This window comes from Cebus imitator, unplaced genomic scaffold (assembly GCF_001604975.1).
Source record: "Cebus imitator isolate Cc_AM_T3 unplaced genomic scaffold, Cebus_imitator-1.0 Scaffold240, whole genome shotgun sequence".
Classification (NCBI taxonomy): domain Eukaryota; kingdom Metazoa; phylum Chordata; class Mammalia; order Primates; family Cebidae; genus Cebus; species Cebus imitator.
The window spans coordinates 1,616,416-1,638,785 of NW_016107555.1; the positions used below are offsets into that span (position 1 = coordinate 1,616,416).

The 22,370-nt window shown below is 39.8% G+C and overlaps 1 protein-coding gene across 6 annotated transcripts in view; it reads left to right on the forward strand.

Annotated features, from left to right (window-relative positions):
• PER3 (period circadian regulator 3) overlaps window positions 1-22,370 on the forward strand; it is a 62,156-nt gene that overhangs the window by 11,351 nt on the left and 28,435 nt on the right. For all 6 annotated transcript variants that reach the window (XM_017498385.2, XM_017498387.2, XM_017498381.2 and 3 more), the window contains 7 exons: window positions 860-1,008; window positions 3,881-3,959; window positions 6,332-6,438; window positions 6,983-7,139; window positions 12,379-12,484; window positions 13,395-13,523; window positions 14,229-14,358. In XM_017498385.2, coding sequence (XP_017353874.1) covers window positions 860-1,008; window positions 3,881-3,959; window positions 6,332-6,438; window positions 6,983-7,139; window positions 12,379-12,484; window positions 13,395-13,523; window positions 14,229-14,358 — 857 coding nt within the window. The remainder of the gene's footprint in view (window positions 1-859; window positions 1,009-3,880; window positions 3,960-6,331; window positions 6,439-6,982; window positions 7,140-12,378; window positions 12,485-13,394; window positions 13,524-14,228; window positions 14,359-22,370) is intronic.

Genomic DNA, 22,370 nt, shown 5'->3' on the forward strand with positions numbered 1-22,370 from the left:
TTTTTTTAAAAGAGTGAGGTGGAGTGGGAATGAACTGGATAATCTCTGGCAGTAAAGACTCCCTTAGGATTAGTGGTCAAGTCTTTATGTGCTGGCCAGAGAGTAGATGTGTGATTGGTAAAAGTGGGTGAGTGTGAATTCAGTCTTGGGCTTTCTGATTTTAGGTGAAGTGGCATCTCCCAGCAGAAGCATCTGCTGGGCAGCTGCAGTGATAACACAGGGTGACGATCTTTGAAGCCGTCAATCAGACCCCCTACCGAGGAGTGGAAAGGGCATGCCCTCTGTGCCAGGGCAGGGCTTGCTGAGCTCGGTTTTAGCCTCAGCTTTTTCTTTCCTCCTCAGCCGGATGCCTGTATGGACGGAGCACCTGACCACATGTGAGGGTCGGTGATGAGGGCATCACTGAGGCTGGAGACGAAATTGGTTTTTAGAGAGTATAGAAAGGGATGACAGAACTGGCTCCGGGACTTGATTGCAGGGGACCCCGTTTTCTCTCTTGTGACAGCTGATATAGATGTGTGAGATGAGACATCTATGCCTGTCTCTCTTCACAGCAGAAGGGGAAAAGTCAGACTGAGAATTCAGCGCATGGGGGTCAGGAGAAAAGTCATGGAAACACTAGTTCTGTTTTTACACTCACAGTAACCTAAGCTAACTCTTTACACAACCTCTTCCTTGTTGAATAATATCGAAAACTTAAGCTAACATATTCTTTCTTTTGAAAACAAACACGTTTAAACATTTTTAATGTGGGTATGTCTCTCTTGGAAATTACCAATAAAACATTTCTCCCAGCCTTGTTTCACAGTGGGCCTGGAGGGTGCATCAGGACCAGCACTAATATCTTTAATCTCCTCAGTGGAGGTGAAGACAGAGAGCAAGAGAAGCGTCCCTCCCCATTCCGGATCATCCCTTATCTGATTCATGTCCATCACCCTGCCCAGCCAGAATTGGAATCGGAGCCTTGCTGTCTCACTGTGGTTGAAAAGATTCACTCTGGTTACGAAGGTAAGTCAGTAGATAAGATGCAGAAACGTCAGCCATCAGATAGGAACATGGGAAAGTCTGTTTATGTCAGTCATAGAACAAAAAAAGAGTGCTTGGGTCTCCAGTTTGACCCTTAAACTCTTCAGGGGTTTGAAGCTGTTTTTCACCAATGTCTGTTTACTGACCTTGGCTGCCTGTGCAGTCATTGCCTTTGTGGTCTGCATGGCTGAACGAATGGTCGCAGCAGATGCAATCTGCTAGTCCTCTCTGCTGGTGACCCATTCAGTGTGGCCTTCTGCTTGTCTTGTGTGAAAGAAGAGTGCTGAAATTGTTTCCCAGAGAGGCCACAAGAGTGATTTTATGTTTTCGAAGTGTGAAACTCCCTGAGTAAAATGTATATTATATCTTTCACGAGCAGAACTATATTTCTAGTGCATATATTAATACATAGGCAGCTTCCATGTATTACTTAAAGTCAGTTTGGATATAATACGACATATTCTCTCCTACAAATCACCATCCTGTGCAACAGTCACACAATAAAAACCACAGGACTTATGGAGAAAAGGGGTTTAGGAGCACAAAACTCAAAAACTTAGTTGCACATTAAAAATAAGACAGGAATCAAATAAAAATGATAACATGGTTTCACATGTGTTAAATGGTTAGGAAAATACAAACACTACAGTAAATACGGCTCATACCACGGGATGAACTGAGGTAGCAGGTAGATGTTTGAGGTGGATGTGTATGTTTTTGCATATTCTTTTTCTGTTATTGTTTTGCTTTGTTTTGAGACGGGTTTGCTCTGTCACTCAGGCTAGAGCGCAGTGTGTGATCATGGCTCATTGCAACCTCAGACTCCAAGGCTTAAGTGATCCTCTGGTCTCAGCCTCCAAGGTAGTTAGGACCACAGGCACTCACCATCATGCCCTACTAATTTTATTTACTTATTTATTTTTTGTAGACACAGGGTCACACTATGTTGCCCAGGCTGGTCTCGAATTCCTGGGCTCTAGTGATCGTCCTGCCTTGGCCTCCTAAAGTGCTGAGATTATAGGTATGAGCCATCACACCTGTTTTTGTGTATTCGTAAGTAGTTCCTTTCAACTGGATGCTGTTTTCTGCATTCACTTAAGCTTTCTTGAAAATGAAAAAGTGCATATGCAAATGAGATATTAGCAATTGCTCAAATTGTTCCCTAATATATCAGTCACTTCATTTTTTTCTTTTTTTTTTTTATTTTTGAGTCTCGCTCTGTCACCCAGGCTGGAGCGCGGTGGCACAGTTCACTGCAACGTCCACCTCCCAGGTTCAAGCAATTCTCATGCCTCAGCCTCCCGAGTACCTGGGATTACAGGTGCCTGCCCCAATGCCCTGCTAATTTTTGTATTTTTAGTAGAGACAGGGTTTTACCTTGTTGGGCAGGCTGGTCTCAAATTCCTGACCTCAAGTCATCAGCCCGCCTTGGCCTCCCAAGGTGCCGGGATTACAGGCATGAGCCACCAAGCCCAGTTGCACTTCATTTTTAAAGCAAGCATTAGAGCAGAACTGACCATACTAATTTTTTTTGAGATGAAGTCTTGCTGTGTCTCCCAGGCTGGAGTGCAGTGGCACGATCTTGGCTTACTCCAACCTCCGCCTCCCAGGTTCAAGTGATTCTCCTGCCTCAGCCTCCCAAATAGCTGGGATTACAGATGTGCACCAACACTCTGGCTAATTTTTGTGTTTTTAATAGAGATGGGTTTCACCATGTTGGCCAGGCTGGTCTCGAACTCCTGACCTCGAATATCCATATGGTACTAAATAATATTTGTAATATTTGTGTTTGTTTAGTTATATGAAGCTAGTAAATCTGATTAAACTTTTTAGTTATTCCAGTTTTAACTATTAAATTATTTATGATGAACTAGGCATGGTGGCAGGTGCCTGTAATCCCAGCTACTTGGGAGACTGAGGCACGAGAATCGCTTGAACCTGGGAGGTGGAGGTTGCAGTGAGCCAAGATCGTGCCACTGCACTCCAGTCTGGGGGATAGAGTGAGATTCTGTCTCAAAAAAAAAGAGAGATAACTATTTAATGTGCACATTCTTTCTCTCTCTTTTTAAAATTGACTTTAGTAGGCTTCACATTTTAACCTAAATAAAAGTTAGTAATGAAATTATCATTTAACTGTAGCTTTGGCTGCTTGAAGGCCAGGCCACTAAATGAAATTTGTACCATTTTGTTGCAGGATTTCAGAGAGACCATTGAGGTTACAGAAGGAGTTTATTTTAGGTGTACACCGGCCCAGCTGGCTCCCTGACTGGGAACAAAATGGCTGAGCCCTTAACAAAGGCAGGGCTTGACTTTTTATACGTGAAATACATAGTGGCACTAAAACAAGTTTGCAGGTGTAGAACCAAGGCAATTTATCAAGCAATGATAGGCACCTAACTTAGGATTACATATGACTGTTGCTATGCAACCCAGATGTTCACTATCTGTCGAGCTCAAGGATTCTAGCACAGGCCTTATCTGTTGCCTTCTGTTACAGCGCCCAGAAGGCTGGAGTCCTGCCTGCTTGGGCATTTCTTAATGACCTTCACTGTGCTACAGAAACTTACAGTTATCAGCTATAGAGAACAAGAATACAAGAATTTATAAGCTTACACAACTTGCAAAGCAGGACACAATTCCATGGGATGGGGAAGGACTCAGGAGAGTTTGCTTATAAAAGAAAAATTTAATTTCTGCTTCTCTTTCCTGCATTGATTTTATTTCTATTAATTTTTCCTCTTCAATTTCATAAAGATTTTGTTCTCTTTTTAATATGTTAGGTAGTTAAGTGGATAATTAATTAGATATTTGCCTTTAAATGAGTCTCTCTTTTTTTTTTTTTTTTTCCCCAAAGCTCCTCGAATCCCAGTGAATAAAAGAATCTTTACCACAACACACACCCCAGGGTGTGTTTTTCTTGAAGTAGATGAAAGGTAAGTACTTCTTTAAGCCTAAAAGAAATTTGTTTCTGGAAATAAATATAAATGTGAAGAAGTTTACATTATGTTTGCATGTTTATGCATTATATAACTGAAATCTATCCATTTACCTGTTTGATTTTTGTTACATGGAAATGCATGTTATCTAAATTTTTAATATAAATATCTTGCATATTATAAAGTGCTTACAAGTTATATTTGATTTCACAACAGCATACTTTAGGTAGGCCAAGAATTATTTCATTTTACAGAGGAAGACAGTGAACCCCGGGGCCAGTTTGCTGAGACAGATGTGTGGTATCTGATTGCGCTCAAACTGGGACCAAGACTCTGGTCTTCTAGCACCTATTCTGGTGTTACTGCCACTTGGCAAGTGCATCTCAAATCAGCTTAGGATGCAATTTCGGTTAGTCTGAAGCAGGGGCAAAGGTGGGGAGAACAGATGATTTTTTTGTAAAGAATTGCTCTTTATTTTGAACTTATGTCCTTCCTACTTTTGGGGGATGTTGAAATAGGCTTTGTTGTTTAAAGGATAGTAATAGTAGGTAGTTGTTATTGTGTATTGCTGTTTTTTAATATCTTTATTTGGAGTAAATATAAGTATTACCACATCAGTATCCCAAGTTTTTTTCCCACATTTATTTTAAAATTTTACTTACTCATGAAATTTGAAAATCTGGGAACCAACACACCACGCCACACATAACTGTAAAGCAAAAATGTCAAAAACATTTTTTTGATAGTTTTGTGTTTTGTTTGTTGTTGTTGTTGTTTTGAGACAGAGTCTCGCTGTGTCACCAGGCTGGAGTGCAGTGGTGTAATCTCTGCTCACTGCAACTTCCGTCTCCCTGATTGGAGCGATTCTCCTGCCTCAGCCTCCCAAGTAGCTGGGATTACAGGCAGCGTGCCACCACACCCAGCTAATTCTTGTATTTTTAGTAGAGATCAGGTTTCACCATACTGGCCTCAATCTCCTGACCTCGTGATCTGCCCACCCTGGCCTCCCAAAGTGCTAGTATTACAGGCATTAGCCACCGTGCCCGGCCTTGATAGTTTTTTTAATTGAAAAATTTTAACATCTGAAAGTGAGTTTATTTGATATTTACTCTGAAACCAAATAGTAATGGGTGAGATACTTAATCTGTATAAAGTAAGAAAATTTAGTTAAATAAAATTCTAAAAATAGCTTAAATCTGTTGTGTTAGATAGTCCCAGCTACTCAGGAGGCTGAGGCAGGGGAATCACTTGAACCTGGGAGATGGAGGTTGCAGTGAGTCGAGATCGTGCCACTGCACTCCAGCCTGGCGACAGAGCAAGACTCTGTCTCAAAACAAAAAAAAAAAAAGAAAATGTTTGTGGGTTTCTACACATGGGAAATACTTATGGAATCCAGTTTTTTCTGAGGCATCCTTAGTCTTACCATTCTAAGTTTCCCAGGAACCTTTATCCTGAAACTATGTCTGTATAATCTGTCTATCTGATACCACCTTTTGGATGACATTGTTTTTATGTAATTATAATTATGCTGTATGAATTAGCAACCTGCCTTATTCATTTAACATCATCAGCATCTTTCTATGTCATGATGTGCTTTTTGTAGACTTTTTAAAATGGCAACATTAACATAACGGAGGGCATCAGAGTCCTCTAAGGAACTTGCTAAAAATACAGATGCCTGGTCTTACTTCCAGAGATTCTGATTTAGTAAGCTTACAGTGAGCCTATGATTTGACCTCTCCGCAGAGCATGTCTAGAACTTAATGGATGACATGGGCTCCTGGCTGCCCTAACTCATGAGACTGATTTGTGCTAGAACACGAATTTGATAATTAAGGAATAACAGCTGCCAAATAATTATCATTTATATTGCTCAGAAAGGACTTCATCCCTTCTTCCCACCCCCTACCCCCCAAGTACGGAAACCTATTGGGAAATGAACATGAAATCCGATGATTGCTTGGTGTGAACATAGGAAACCGCAGCCAGTAAGATGCCCTCATGAGGCTTCCATCTGGGGCTCGGTGATGGTCTTTGTTCCCCACCCCAGTCAGGGTTAGAGATACATCCTAGATTTTGAAGCTGTATTTCAGTTCTTTGATTAAATATATGATCTGTATTTTAGCAAGCTCCCTAGATGATTCTGATGCAATGTGTCTGACAACCAACATGTGTTAGATTACGCAGCCATTTCCCCCAGGATCAGCACTTAGGTTCTTTTTTGTTTTTATAAATGCTAAGATAAACAGCTTTGCATAAAATTGTTTCAAATTTAGAATGAAATAAAGAAGTATTTTTAAAAGTATATAAATTATAGGAATTACCTGATGAGTGTAACATGCCACCTGTGTTGTGTATCTGTATTCCAGAGCAGTGCCTTTGCTGGGTTACCTACCTCAGGACCTGATTGGAACGTCGATCTTAAGCTACCTGCACCCTGAAGATCGTTCTCTGATGGTTGCCATACACCAAAAAGGTAAGGACCTACTTCTTTATTGGAAGAAATGTTTTTCTATCATTGATTTGTTCTAGTTTTTTTTTCATCTTATTAGAGTGCAACCGTTAGCCAGATAGACAGTAGATTGAAACTGCTAAAGCAATTGTTTTCTATTTAACATACTAAAACAGGCCAGGCACAGTGGCTCATACCTATAATCCCAGCACTTTGGGAGGCCAACGTGGGCGGATTGCCTGAGGTCAGGAGTTCGAGACCAGCCTGGCCAACATGGTGAAATCCATCTCTACTGAAAATACAAAAATTAGCTGGGCATGGTGGCACATGCCTATAATCCCGGCTACTCAGGAGGCTGAGGCATGAGAATTGTTTGAACCTGGGAAGTGGAGGTTGCAGTGAGCCAAGATCACGTCACTGCACTCCAGCCTGGACAGCAGAGCAAGACTGTGTCTCAAAAAAAAAAAAAAAAAACACTAAAACATTTACAAATAAATGGCTAAAAAAGGACATTTGTAGTCAGTATCTGTGTTAAATAAATCCATTTTCATCTTTTTATTTTATATAGTCTTAAAGTATGCAGGGCATCCTCCCTTTGAACATTCTCCCATTCGATTCTGTACTCAAAATGGAGACTACATCATACTGGATTCCAGTTGGTCCAGCTTCGTGAATCCCTGGACCAGGAAGGTTTCTTTCGTCATTGGTCGGCATAAAGTTCGAATGTAAGCTAGTCAGTTTTCATATTTTCTAAAACATATCTTGTATCAAATAATACTCCATAGCTTATTGACTGCCCTCTGACTCAGTTAGTTGACACATGAACTAAATAAAGCACAGATTTTTGGTGCATTTGGAAGATGGTTTGACAGTGTATACCATGAGCCTTAAAGTAAGACATAATGTCACCCTTAAAGTAGCTTAAATGTCCATCATTAAGTAAAATCTGGAATATTTGCTTGATGTATTATTATATTGGTCAGTGAAAATTTTTGCAGAGAGCACATAACATGAAAAAATATTTGGCACATTAAATGTAAAAATTAGCATACAAAATTATTATAATTATGTTTGAAACATAAACACACTATGGAATAAGGAAAAGAGAATTGAAAGGAAATAAAATATGAATAAATATGAATTTTGGTTAAGTGTAGGTACTAGGACCTACAGGGTTTTTTTCTTTTTTTTTCTCTTTGTCTGTATGTTAAAGATCTCTTTAGTGAGCATGTAAAAACTTTTTATATCAGCCTTCTGCCATCAAATTCCCCTTAGTTATGTCTATTTTTGTTTGTTTGTTTTTTGAGACAGGTTCTCCCTCTGTTGCCCAGTCTGGAGTGCAGTGGTACATTCACAGCTCACTGCAGCCTGAACCTCCCGGGCTCAGGTGATCCTCCCACTTCAGCCTCCTGAGTAGCTGGGCCCACAGGTGCCTGCCAATGCATTCAGCTAATTTTTGTATTTTTCTTAGAGATGGGGTTTTGCCATGTTGCCCGGGTGGGTCTCAAACTCCTGGGCTCAAGCATCCGCCTGCCTCCCAGAGTGCTGGGATTTTGAAGGTGTAAGCCACCGCACCCAGCCTGTATCCATTTTTTAATATTTCTTTTCCTGCCAGCATAGTTGACACCAGCTTGTTTGCTTGCTGTTTCCTGTCACGTAACAGCATCACCTGGAATGGAACTAGACCAGCCCGGCCCTCTACTTTCTTCTGCCTACAATACTCCCAGGCCCTTGAGTCTTTGGTCTTTTTTTTGAGACAGGGTCTCACTCTGTCACCCAGGCTGGAGTACAGTGGCACAATTGTGGCTTCCTCAGCCTCTCCAGTGGCTGGGATTACAGGCACACACCACCACCCCGGCTCATTTTTTTGTATTTTTAATAGAGACAGGGTTTCATCACGTTGGCCAGGCCAGTCTGAAACTCCTGCCCTCAAATGACCTTCCCACCTTGGCCTCCCAAACTGCTAGGCTTACAGGCATGAGCTATCATGCCCAATCCTTTGGTCCATTTTTAATTGAATTCTATGCCTTTTGTCCTGGCCCTAGGTTTCCCTTCGATGTCTTTTTTTTTAAGCATAGAAATTTTACTTGACTCCAGTATCATGCTGAGATGGAGAAGTTTGGTTTTTTGGTACCTTGCCATACAGTGTTGTCTACGTGAGCAAGAAACTGAAAACAGTAGATCTACCAGTGAGACATATTTGATCACCTGTTAATATTACAGTAGAGATGATGCAGAGCCATGGTGAGAAGAGGTCTCAAGGTTGCTCTTAGCTTTTTCTACTCCAGGGTTTGGCCTCTCCGCAGAGCACATCTAGAACTTAATGGAAGACATGGGCTCCTGGCTGCCCTAACTCATGAGACTGATTTGTACTAGAACACGAATTTCATAATTGAGAAATACAGCTGCCAAGTAATTACCATTTGTATTGCTCAGAAAGGACTTCCTCCCCTCTCCCCACTCCATACCTCCTAAGTACCGTAACCTATTGGGAAATGAACATGAAATCTGATGGTTGCTTTGCCTGAATGTAGGAAACCACAGCTAGTAAGATGCCCTCATGAGGCTTCCATGTGGGGCTCAGTGATGGTCTGTGTTCCCCAACCCCAGTCAGGGTTAGAGACACTTCCTAGATTTCTGAAGCTGTCTTTTCAGTGGTTTGATTAAATATATGTGAAATTACCCAACATATAATGAATATTCAGAATGTTTTCAGTATTTTTAAAAATCACACTGGTATTTACATCTTAACAACAAAGATTATGTGAGGAAAAAGATTTAAGGTCTAGTAGGTATTAATCTTGCTATAAAATAATAATCATATATTTATAAAGTGTAAAGCTCTGTGTAAGACAGGGTGCCAGGCCTTGAGAATGTGATGGTAATAAGAATGTTCTCTTGACCATCAGGGAACCCACACTGTCATGGGAGAGACAGTAAATAAAAATGGCACTGTCGTATGTAACTAGAGTTTGTTAAGTGTGACAATTGAGATGAGAAGGGGGCTGTGAGACTGTTGAGCAAGGGACCCTCCCCATGTCTCTCTCAGTCCTTCCAGCAGCGTTGCAGGCAGCCAGGTTAGGTGTCCTCACCTCTCATTTTATAGGTAAAATCCATACTCAGTGAACTGGAGTAACCTTCCCAGGGATCACCTGAGGAAGAGTTGGAAGTGGAGACTGCAGCCAGGTTTTCTTTCTTACTCCTACTTCACTTTACATACACAGCAATGTAATATTTCATGTCATTTTTGTTGCTATTTGATGAAGCCTGTCTCCTTATTGCCTGCAGATTAATCATTTTCACATTATATAATTACTGATTTAAAATACACTTTACTGCCTCATGCTTGTAATCCCAGCATTTTGAGAGGCTGAGGCAGGAGGATCACTTGAGGCCAGGAGTTCAAGATTTACCTGGGCAACATAGACCCCATCTCTATAAAAAATTTAAAAACAAAAATTAGCTGGGCATGGGGGTATGTAACTATAGTCCCAGCTACCTAGGAGGCTGAGACAAGAGGGTTACTTGAGTCCAGGAGTTCAAGGACATAGTGAGCCAGAATTGCACCACTGCACTCCAGGCTGGGCAAAAGAACAAGACCTTGTCTCTTTAAAAAAATATATTTATATATATATATATACACACACAGACAGACACACACACACACACACACACACACACACAGAGTTTTGCAGAAATTTTCACAACTAGGAATATCTAAATCTCATAGTATAAAGCAATCTATTCTATTTCCATTTTACTCAAGAAACAAATTCCAAATACCTCTGAAAGGTTTTCAAGCTCACAGTAAATGTACAGGATGTGTTTATATTAGGAACCAGGTGTACTTTTATTCCCAGATCAATCAATCATGTATCTGTTCCTTTAACAAATATGCAGTGGGTGCCTGATATGGACCAGACACCGTTCCAGGCACTGAAGATCCAGGAGTGGAAAAATGAAACAAAGTACTTCACCTCATGGAGTTTACCCAGCAGTGGGATATAGGGAGAGACGGTTACATAAAACGTATAGTGTGTCAGGTTGTGAAATAAAGTTGTATATTCAGGTACTGCTTGCCACAGACTTATGGTATACCTGACACCATGCAGATAGATATTGATCTAGATATAGTCTAGATGCGAAGGGAAAGAAAGGTGATTGGTGCAGCTGTTCCACTGTGATGCAGGGATGTGCAGCGTGATTGAATATTCCCCACACACGGAGGTGTTATTCCTGCTTTTACGACACTGTCAGCATCCTGTGATTTTCTTGATAATAATTTATGCCTTTGGGAAACTTTCAGTTTTTAGGTAACTGAGCTGCATGTATCAGTTACTTGTGAGACACGGCAGGCTGGCATAATGGAAAAAGGACAGCACGGGTTGGGGGTCAGACCTAGGCGGATTCAAATCCTAACTGCTGCTTCTCGGTTATGTGAACTTGGGCCAGTTCCTCAGACTGTCTCATACCCTGACTTTGCGTATCAGGGATAATTCCTACTTTCTGGGGTTGTTGTGAGGACTCCGTGAGCTGATGCAGCTGATTCAGTATGCCTCACGAATGTGACCTGCTTTACCAGTGTACCCACAGGCAGGACAGTGTGGTGGCACACAGTGTGGACTCTAGCCTAGACTCTGGTCCCTTTGTGAAAACCTGCCTCCCCCTTACCTGCTAGGCCACCTGGAAAAGGTCTTTAATCAGGTAAAGGAGAAAATACTTGTAAAGCACTTGGAATAATGAGGGTTTTCAAAATGTTAGGTATTCTTGTATGTTATAAAAACTAGTATAAGCCGGCTGCAGTGGTGCACTCCTGTAATCTTAGTCCTTTGAGAGGCCAAGGTGAGTGGATCACTTGAGGTCAGGAGTTCGAGACCAACCTGACCAACATGACAAAACCCCATCTCTACTAAAAATACAAAAATTAGCTGGGTGTGGTGATGTGCGCTAGTAAGCCCAGCTACGCAGGAGGATCACTTGAATCTGGGAGGCAGAGGTTGCAGTGAGCCAAGATTATGCCACTGCACTCCAGCCAGGGTAATAAAATGAGACACCTCAAAAACAAACAGAAAAGGGCCAGGCGTGGTGGCTCACACCTGTAATCAAAGCACTTTGGGAGGCCAAGGCGGGCGGATCACAAGGTCAGGAGTTTGAGACTAGCCTGGCCAACATGGTAAAATTCTGTCTCTACTAAAAATACAAAAAATTAGCCAGGCATGATGGCGTGCCCCTGTAATCCCAGCTACACAGGAGGCTGAGGCAGGAGAATCACTTGAACCCAGGAGGCGGAGGTTGCGGTGAGCTAAGATCACACCATTACACTCCAGCCGGGGCTGGAGTTTTTCTCAAAAAAAAACTAGTACAGTGCCTGTCACATAGAAGGTTCCAAGTAAACGTCAGTTTATTCCCTTCTTTGTGATCCTCTGTTGGCATGTGTGCCATTCACTGTATTCAGGTCACATTGAAGATGCTCTAGAATTTGAGTATAAATAAGACGGAAAGTATTGTAACAGCTGCATTTTCACCACGAGGGTGGGTTGCAGAACCGTTTTAATTAGATAGCAAAAGTGTTAGGCGCATTAAATGTTAAATGCCGTTTGGCAAACGGGTCTTTAAAATTCTTACAGTCAATTACTCAGTTACTGTCGAATTTTGAAACCAGTTATTTGCTGAAGATATTTCAGTAGCGAAGGAGGTTACTTGTCACTAAGTTTAGATTTGTACATATATAGCACTGAAACCATTACAGAAAGATGATTGCTTTAGAGAAACTTTACTGGCCTGTTAATGTCTCATTTGTTTCTTAGTATTTTCTGAACTTCCGTGAATAGAATTCTAGCCTCCTATTTTCTCTTTGGAGTCAAAGAATTGTTTTGTAAAAGCATAGGTCTATTCTTGGAATAGCCTATTAAAAATTACTTTCAAAAAATTGTTTGGCTCAATCTCTCACTGGACATTTTCTAGGAGCCCACTAAATGAGGATGTTTTTGCTACCAAAATTAAAAAGATGAACAATAATGACAAAGACATAACAGAATTACAAGAACAAATTTACAAACTTCTCTTACAGGTAAGGTGAGATTTTTAAGAATGCAAAATTCTCTGAATTGTGTTTTATTTTAATGCTCAGTAAAATCACTTCACAAAAATAAATTATAAAGGGAGACAAATCTTTGCCCTCTGCATTCCAGAAATTTTTGTCTTTCTCTTTTCATTTTTAAATTACATTTTATTCTTTTTCCTTACTCTGTGTTACACAGAATATTTTTGTAAGAACCCATTGTAAGACAGCAAACCAAGTGACAGAGAATTCTTATATTCCAGAGGCACTAGTATGCTCAGCCTTTGGGTTTTGGCTTCAGGATTTTTTAAATAATTTCAATTTTAAAGATGGAAGGAGAGGGATGATAGGTCTCAGTTTCTCTTAACTATTGTTACATAAAAGTGGAAAAATTTATGTGTTGAAAAGAAATGCCAAAGGTGTTTTCTACAAGAGATTCAGTAAGTGGTATATAAAACTAATGGTGTCATACAGAGTTTTCAGAATGTCGCCCATAAAATCTCTAGGGTGCATGAAACACCTGCCATGTTCTTGGAAAAAGTATAATATATGGTTTGCTCTCTCTGTTCTAAACTGGGCATAAAGAACTAGACTTTATTTCCATGTTTTTAAAAATTAATTACACTATGGTTTTTTTACAATAGCTCTGTGCTTACACAGTTGCTTTAGAAACAAACGTTCCCACTCCATTGCCTGGTCCTAGGTTGTCCTTCCTACCTAGACTAGAACATAGGACCGTGCCTTTGAGAATTACTGAAATAATGGAGGGGTCCCTTTCGTGTATCAGGACCAACCTGCACACCCTAATTTGAGATTTCAGAAATTGTCGTCTTAATTTTTAGATGATTCTAGATGAGCTCTGAGGTGGCTGCATTTAGGCACCCAGCAATTCTGGAACTGCTCCTCTTTGTCCTTCCAGCCAGTTCACATGAGTGTGTCCAGTGGCTATGGGAGCCTGGGAAGCACCGGGTCACAGGAGCAGCTTGTCAGCATGGCCTCCTCCAGTGAGGCCAGTGGGCAATGCATGGAGGAGACAAAGGCGGAGCAGGTGCGTGGGCTCATGTCACCTTCTTGCACAGGCATCGCGTTCTCTGTGTTACTGCGGTTCTGCACGTGGTGACATCTTAGTACATGTTCCTGACTTAAAGACCTCATCTGATAACAGATATTTTAATCCACTTTGGTTTAGAAAAAAATGTCTGTAGGCCGGGCACAGTGGCTCATGCCTGTAATCCCAGCACTTTGGGAGGCTGAGGCGGTCGAATCAGGAGGTCAGGAATTTGAGACCAGCCTAACCAACATGGAGAAACCTCCCTCTACTAAAAATACAAAAATTAGCCGGGCATGGTGGCATGTGCCTGTAATCCCAGCTACTCAGGAGACTGAGGCAGAAGAATTGCTTGAACCTGGGAGGTTGCAGTGAGCCAAGATTGCGCCACTGCACTTCAGCCTGCATGACAGAGCGAGACTCCATCTCAAAAAAAAAGTCTGTAAAAAGAAAATACCACCTTCAGAAAGTGATATTTGCATTAATTGTAGCATTCTAAAAATTAGCATATTGTGAACAGATTTATTTAGAATTTGTTGGTACCAATATACTGTGGTGTGGTGCAGGAAACTGAATTAAAGCAGTTAATGTGCTTTAGTCATTATGTCTTCAGAGAAACAGAAGCTAAGTGTATTTTGCTTAACTTATCTTTTAGTGGACATTTTTATAATTTTTTAAACTTATTTTATCATTCCTTTCCCTAAGATGACCTTGCAGCAGGTCTATGCCAGTGTCAACAAAATTAAGAATCGGGGTCAGCAGCTCTACATTGAGTCAAGGACCAAATCATCAATCAAGCCAGTGACAGGGATGTGCACAGAACTGAATGGTGGTGGTGAGTCAGCCAGGCATCCCCAAGGATCTCCTTCCGTGGGCTGTTATTCTCTGTGTAAACATCATGTATGTGATTCATGAGCAGAAAGCCATGACCCTGTGTTGCTGCTTTTCATATTTCTTGATTTGCCTAGGTAGCAGTAGTAATGGTAGTGATGATAAAGGCAGCAGCAAATACTATCTGAAAGTAAATGGTATTAGAATGCACTTGTTTTAATAGTTGCCGTTCACTTTTACTGAAAAATTAACTTTTCTGAAAATACCAACAAGTTATAGATTTTCCTCCCTACATAGGCATCTCTTTTAAACAGAGTGGATTTTAGAATGCATTTTAAATAATGAAGTATATTAAAGTAATAATCCCTTTCTGTCATTTTAAACAGAAAATCATTGTGACCTAAATTCAGTGAAAAACTTTGGCTCTTTTCTTGACATATATTTACTTTACTCAGATACGAAGTAAGGAGCCCTCCAAAAGTACTGGATCAGTAGTAAAACTGGCATCATTTTGAAAAGTTAACCTAGTTGCATTGTATGGCATAGGGAAGTTCAATAGTATAGAAATCAAGTTAGATTGACATTTAAATGTAGCTAACTTTCCCTTCATTTTTCTTCCTGAACGTGAATATAATTTGGAAGTTGTGATGGATCTTGGTCACTAAATGTTATTAATCTCTATCATTGTCAAATGTGGACATTTTACGCAGTAGGGGTGAAATTTGTAAGATCAGTAATGATAACAGCTGTATTTTTCAGAACTTGACATGATTTACACCACAAAAAATCAAACTGCAGCTCCCACAGGTGGCATCGCTGGGAACCTTCTTAGTTTGTACTGCTGTAACAAAATACCTGAGACTAGATAATGGATAAAGAACAGAAACCCATTTCTCACAGATTTGGTGGCTGGGAAGTCCAAGATCAGAGCGCCACCAGGTTGAGTGTCTAGTGAGGGCCAGTCTCTGCTTCTCAGATGGCACCTTGAACATCACTTCCTTGGGAGGGGACAAACGCTGTGTCCTCACATGGCACAAGGGACAGAAAGGCAGAAAGAGACTTAGCTAGTTCCTTCCAGCCCTTTTGAAAGGTTACAGATCCCATTCATAAGAACAGAGCCCTCATGACTGTCACTTTGTAAGGCCACGCCTGTTAACACTGTCACATTGGGTTTTAAGTTCCAACACAGGCATGCTGGAGAGATACACACATTCAAACCACAGTAAAGCCCACAGGACTACACAAATAGAGCAAATCCTGCTCTTTCATATTTTTCTTTTCTCTTTGATAGAAGGTTAAGCATTCTATTGGTTTCCTCTGCTGTTACATGTAAGGGCATAAGATAAGAATAACAGCCGCTTTTTGTATTCTTGTCCCTCAAAACCCCCACATTCCCCCTCTGCAAAATAATTTATCTTAAATAACAGTTTTTACTATAGGTCATTATATGGAATAATGGGTCCTAGCAGAGAGAACTCTTTTAGGAGGTTTTAAAGCTAAAATGTGTAAATGTTTTTCTCATTGTCTGGTCCTGCCAGTCCTACTCACAGCTGCCTGGGCCTTAGATCTCATGGTGGCATCACAGTTTTACATACTGACCTTGGTCCTTATCTCAGAATGGCTTCCCTTCTCACTTCCCACATTATTCAGTTTCTCATCATCTACCACAGATCTTGTAATGCCATTGGTGCTATTTTTTTTTTTGAAGGCTGTATCTTTAAGTAGATGGCAATATTCCATCACTGACTTTGTATAAAAATTTAAGCTGCACGTAGCTCTGTGCTTACACAGCTACTTTAGAAACAAGTGTTCCCACTCCTTAGACAGATGCTTATATTTGGCTCTAATAGCACACACAGGATGTGACTCTGGGGAAGAAGGAAGATATCTTGCCATTTGGTATAGCTTTGGAGAACCAATGTTTCTGGGATATCTTTATTTTATTAACATTTTGAGACCTACAAGTTTAAAGAGCTACAGAAACCTTTAGTACTCTTTACTTAAGAGACATGAGGATACAACTTAAAAATGTTATAATTTAAATGTTAGAAATTGACCAGAGATATATACCAATGAAAAGGAAAATGCTTAGTTAAGCATGATCATTGTTTACATGCTTTACAGGAACTTAAGGTTTAAAATTTATATATTTACCTTTCTTACAATATAAGAGCAAATAATGTTTGAAAGTAGAATAAGAAGGGAGATTTTAAGTTAATATGGGAGGGCAAGGAAAAACAGGGATATGTAAAGCCCTTTCAGCTATGTGTACAGAGGCCAACTACAAGAGACGTCATTGAGGAAATCCAGGAAAAGCGAGTGTCCATATGTAGGGTCGTGGTATGCCTGAGTGAGAGAAGATGACCCATAAGTTGAGTAGATTCAGACCAAGATTACTTCCAGATTCTGCTCCAGGATATAGACAGCCAGAAATAGCAACACCCCAACCTACAACAGAAAAATCTGGATGAAAGGCAAGTTCAAGACCTTTCTTGACCTGAAGAGTGCTGAGGTTACAGAGCAGCCAGCAGGCCCAAAATCTAAGGAGAGAAACATATTTGCAGGGAGGAGCAAGATGCAGCACTGGATTACCGTGCACTTGAGACTGGGTTGCGGGGCACCAGGGAGGCTCAGCTTCCTGATAGGATGTGTTCCTCCAGGCCCTTGGTCCCTCACTCACCCAAGAATGGGAGAGAGGACCCCACCGGACATGGTGAGCTTATTTTAAGTAAATATCAGACCCCAAAGAGTTTTGCAGAAAGTGATTTATTTAGGCAGAGAGAAAGGAGAAAGAAAAGCAGATCCCACAGTGTCATGGAAGGGGATCCGGAGATGGAGTCCTCCCAGATGAGAGAGAAGGGGACTTTTAACCTGGGAGTTATTCCCGCCCTATTCAAGTTTTCTGTCCTATGAAAGGAGTTCCTTTAAACTTCTGCTAGATTCTGACCTTTGATTTGTTGTTTGGCCCAGAGTCCTCCCATAGCTTCTCGTGGGTTCTAGACAAAGGAAGCTTACCTGGGCAGTCCATCTTCCCACGGGAAAATTAAAAAAAGACCTCTAAGCTCCCAGATGGAGACATGGGTGGAGGTATGGCACTGGGAAGTTCTTGCCTTTGAATCCAAACCCCCTTTTGGATCCGGGAAGAGAATACATTCCCTCACACTGATGGCCTGAGTTAAGAAATTTGCAGAAGACAGACCCTCTCCAGGCACAATGCCAAGGAAAGACCAGAAGCTGAAAGTGGAGCAGATAATGAGAAAAAACAAAAAAGTTACCCACCAAACCAGCCACCAGCTGAGGCAAAAAGTATAACTAGAGGAATTTGAAAGCTGTTGTACATACTGTAAAACCATTAAAATACTCAAACCTGGCCTAAAAATTAGATTAATTCAAACACAGGTCTAAAACAAGGAAAGGCATCTCCAGTCTCTGTTGTCCTACACAAGTTATGCAGTTCTCAACAAGAAATTATGTAGCATGTGGATAGGTAAGAAGGGAAAAAAACTCCCAAGAGACAAAACCATTATCAGAACAAGACTTAGATAGGACACAGAAGTTTGAACTATCTGACAGGGAACTGAAAATAATTATGAATGATGCATTAGGACTAGTGGACAAACTGGGCACCATGCAGGATGAGGTGGGTAATTGCAGCATACAGATGGGCATGAAAGAATACTCAAATGGAAATGTAACATCTGTAACATCAGTGCTAGAGATAAGGAACACATTTGATGGCACTCAGCACAGTCTAGAGAAGAATCATTATTTAAGCTGAAATAGGGAAAGAAGAATGAAGCAAACAGTATTCTAAGAATTTGGAGATAGCCTCAAACTATCTAACATAGGTGTAATTGGAATCTCAGAAGAAATATTTGAATAAATAACAGTAATTTTCTACAGAGCCAAAGAATATCAAGTAAGTTAAATACAAAACAAAACACTTGGGCATATCATATACAAATTGATGAAAAAAGAAAATCTTGAAAGCAAAACACAAACAAAGATAAGAATTATGACAGCCATTTCTTCAGAAACCATGCACACTAAAAAGGTGATAGAGTAACATCTTCAACCAGAAAAACTGTCAGCACAGAATTCTATACCTAGTGAAAATGATCTTTAAGAAAATAAAGGTTATATAAAGATTTTCTCAAAAATCATGGGAATTTATTTTTGGCACACTTATTCTATACAAAATGCTAAAGGAATTTCTTAAGACAGAAGGAGTATGATACCAGACCAAAAACTTGGATCTACATGAAGAAGTAAAATGCACTGGAAACTGAATAAATGAAGATAAAAGAAATTCTATTTTTTAATTTTTAAAATTACTCATAAAGGTAACAGACTAAAGCAAAACCAGCAAACTGGATTTATAGCATACATAAAAGTAATCTTTGTGACAGTACTGCTACAGAAGTTGAGGGATAGTCATTGGGAATATACCATCATTAGGTCCTAATACTGCATTTGAAACAGTATTTTATTATTTGGAGGTAGACACTAAGTATTTAAGAACACATATTGGAGCTTTTAGGAAAACAATTTGAAAATATTTTTAATTATGATTAATAAGTTAATATGGGAGGTAAAATGGAGTTTAAGACAACCCAAAATGTGGCCAAAAACCAAATGGAACTGAAGCTGGGAGTGGTGACATGTGCTAGCTACTCAGAAGACTGAGGTTAGAGGATCACTTGAGCCCAGGAGTTCTAGTTCAGCCTGGGCAACATAGCCATACCCCATCTCTAAAAATACAGTTAAAACTAAACAGCAAATGGAACAAATAGAAAAAAACTGGTGGCTGGTATATTTTAATCCAACAATATCAATAATCACTAAATTAAATATGAATATGAATGATATTCAGTCCAGTTATTCATATTCAATATGAATAATCTCAGTACACTAATTTACAATACTGAAATTGTCAAACTGGATGAAAAGATCTGGCTACATACTATTTACAAAAACCCACTGTGAAAATAAACAGGTTAAAAGCAAAAGAGTAGAAAAGATATACCATGCTAACACAAATCAAAAGAAAGCGGGAAGCTGTATTATTATTATACAAAGTAGACTTCAGAAAAAGGAAAGTTACCAGAGTTAGAGAGTGAGATTGTATAACAGATAAAGGGGTTGATTCCCTAAGAGCATAGAACAATCTTACATGTTTATGAATCTAATACCAGAGCATCAGAATACATGAAATAAAAGCTATAAAACTGTAAGGAGAAATAGACAAAGTCACAATGATAATTGGAAACTTCAGCACATTTCTTTTTCTTTCTCTCTCTTTTTTTTTTTTTTTTNTAAGCTTTTTAACAAATTGATCCTTTTAATTCAAAGTAACAAGAGTAGGGAGGATGATGATAAGTTGATTATGTATGTATGTACGTATTTTTTTGAGACAAAGTCTCACTCTGTAGCCAGGCTGGAGTGCAGTGGTGCAATCTTGGCTCACTGCAACCTCTGCCTCCTGGGTTCAAGTGATTCTCCTGCCTCAGCCTCTCGAGTAGCTGGGACTACAGGCACCAGCTAGTTTTTATATTTTTAGTAGAGAAGGGGTTTCACCATGTTAACCAGGATGGTCTCAATCTCCTGACCTGTGATCCACCCGCCTCAGCCTCCCAAAGTGCTGGGATTACACGTGTGAGCCACCACGCCTGGCTAGACTTCAGCACATTTCTGTCTGTAACTGATAAAAAGTAGTAGTCAGAAAATTAGTAATGCTATAGAAGACCTGAACAACACTATCGACAAGGTCTGCCTATTTGACATTTACAGAACGCTTGACTGAACAACAGAATAAATGTTTTTCATGCAACAGTCATCAAAACAGATCATAGTATGGCCATATTACAAACCTTAAAACATTTTTGAAGAAAAGAGACTACTCTGTTTATTCTCTGACCATAATGGATGAAACTAGAAATCAGTAACAGGTATCCAGAAAATCCCCAAATGTTTGGAAATTAAGTAACTTCACACTTCTAAATAATCCACAGGTCAAAGAGGAAGGTTCAGGGGGAATAAAAGCAATTTGAACTGAACAAAATGAAAAGACAACATAAAATATGTGGGATATACCTAAAACTGTGCTTAAAGTAAAATTTACAGCATTGAGTGTTTATACGGAAAAAAGAAGATGGTCTCAACTCACTTATCTAAGCTTCCTCCTTAAAAATAAAAGAAAGAAGAACAAATTGTATCTCAAGCAGTAAGAAGGAAATAATAAAGACCAGATATCAATGGAATTGAAAAGAGAAACTAAGTTAAATCAAAGGGTAATAAAATTAGTAAGTCTTTAGCCAAACTGAACAAAAGAAAGAAGAAAGGAAGGACAGGTTGGACTTCATCAAAATTTAAAACTTCTCCTTTTTGAAATACACTGATAACATGGCCATACCGCCTTGAACGTGCACAATCTCATCTGAGACACTGGTAAGACAAAAGACAAAAATATTTGCAAATTATATATACAATAATGAAGTTATACCCAGTGTACATAAAGAATGCCCAAAACTCAAGAAGGCAAACAACCCAATTAGAAACATTTTTCTAAAGAAGATACATAAACAGCAAATAACATACAATAAAATGCTGAACCTAAGTCATTAGACAAAAAAAAAAAAATTAAAACCATATGAAATACAATCACACATCAATGAGAATAGCTAAATATTTTTTTAAAAATTGACAGTACCAAGTGTTGGCAAGCGTGCAGAGTGACTGGAACACTCACCTATTGCTGGAGGTAATGCCAAACTGTATAGCCAATTTGGGAAGGTTTGATGTTCCCCATAAAGTCAGACATACTCTTACCATGTAACTTAGCAATTCCATTCTTAGTGATTTACCCAACTGAAATAGAAACACGTTCACACAAAAACCTGTATGTGAATATTACACTGTTACTCGTCAAACACAAACAACCCAAATGTCATTCAGCAGGAGAACGGATAAGCTGTATACATCCACACAGTGAAATGCTACTCAACAGTGAAGACAAAGAACTTGATTCACAGAGCATTGTAGACAGAAATCTTAAGTACATTTTGTTAAGTGAAAGAAGGCAGAACCAAAAGGTTACATATTGTACAGTTCCATTCTGGAAAAGCATTCTTTCTGGAATGCTCTGGATCTGGAAAACGGATCAGTATTTACTATGGCTGGGTGGAGGAGGAGTTGACTACAGAGGGACAGCTGTAGGGACATTTTTATGTCATGGAAATGTTCTTTTGGTTACTGTGGTGATGGATGCACAACTTGCTTTGCATTTGCCGAAACCCACAGATTCGTGCACTCCATCTCACCCCAAAATGCAGAGAGAACCTAGGATGAGATGCAGGCTTTGACAAGTGAATCCGAATGCAGTACAGATGATCGGCCTAAACATATGGAAGGGATGGGGAAGAACGGAGCTCTGTAGCTTTGGAAAACAGTGCTGCAATTGATCTCCTAGGACTAATACAAAATTATGAATGTGCACAAACATTGTACTCAAGTTGGTGTATTCGTTTCCCACCAGAGTACGGGTTAGCAATTCTAAAGCGAGTTTATACTAGGGTTGAACAAATCATGGAGGCTGCTATAGGTAACGATAACCAGACTCCTCACTGTCAGAGGAAAGCCACACACAACCAAATGGAAGGAACTCTGTGGTGCTGGATTGGCGCTCACGGTTTCAGTGTGAACTCATGCCCCTTTTGTTAACATACAGAGGGATGGATAGACACAGGTTAGTATACTATGTCAAATAAAAAAAATGAAGAATAAAACAGATGGTTCAGGCAAAGATGATCAAGGAATGAAACTATAGGTGAAAGGTTAATGGGGAATTTAAACTTTCATTGGAAGGTGAAAGTTTAAAACAAACAGAATACTTGTGTGATCTCAAAGCACTCCTCCAAAACTTATTATTATCACCTTGTAAAATAGTGACTTTACACAGGACAAACAAACCTGAGAGACACCACCTTAACCAATGATCAAGGTAACAAAACATGTTAA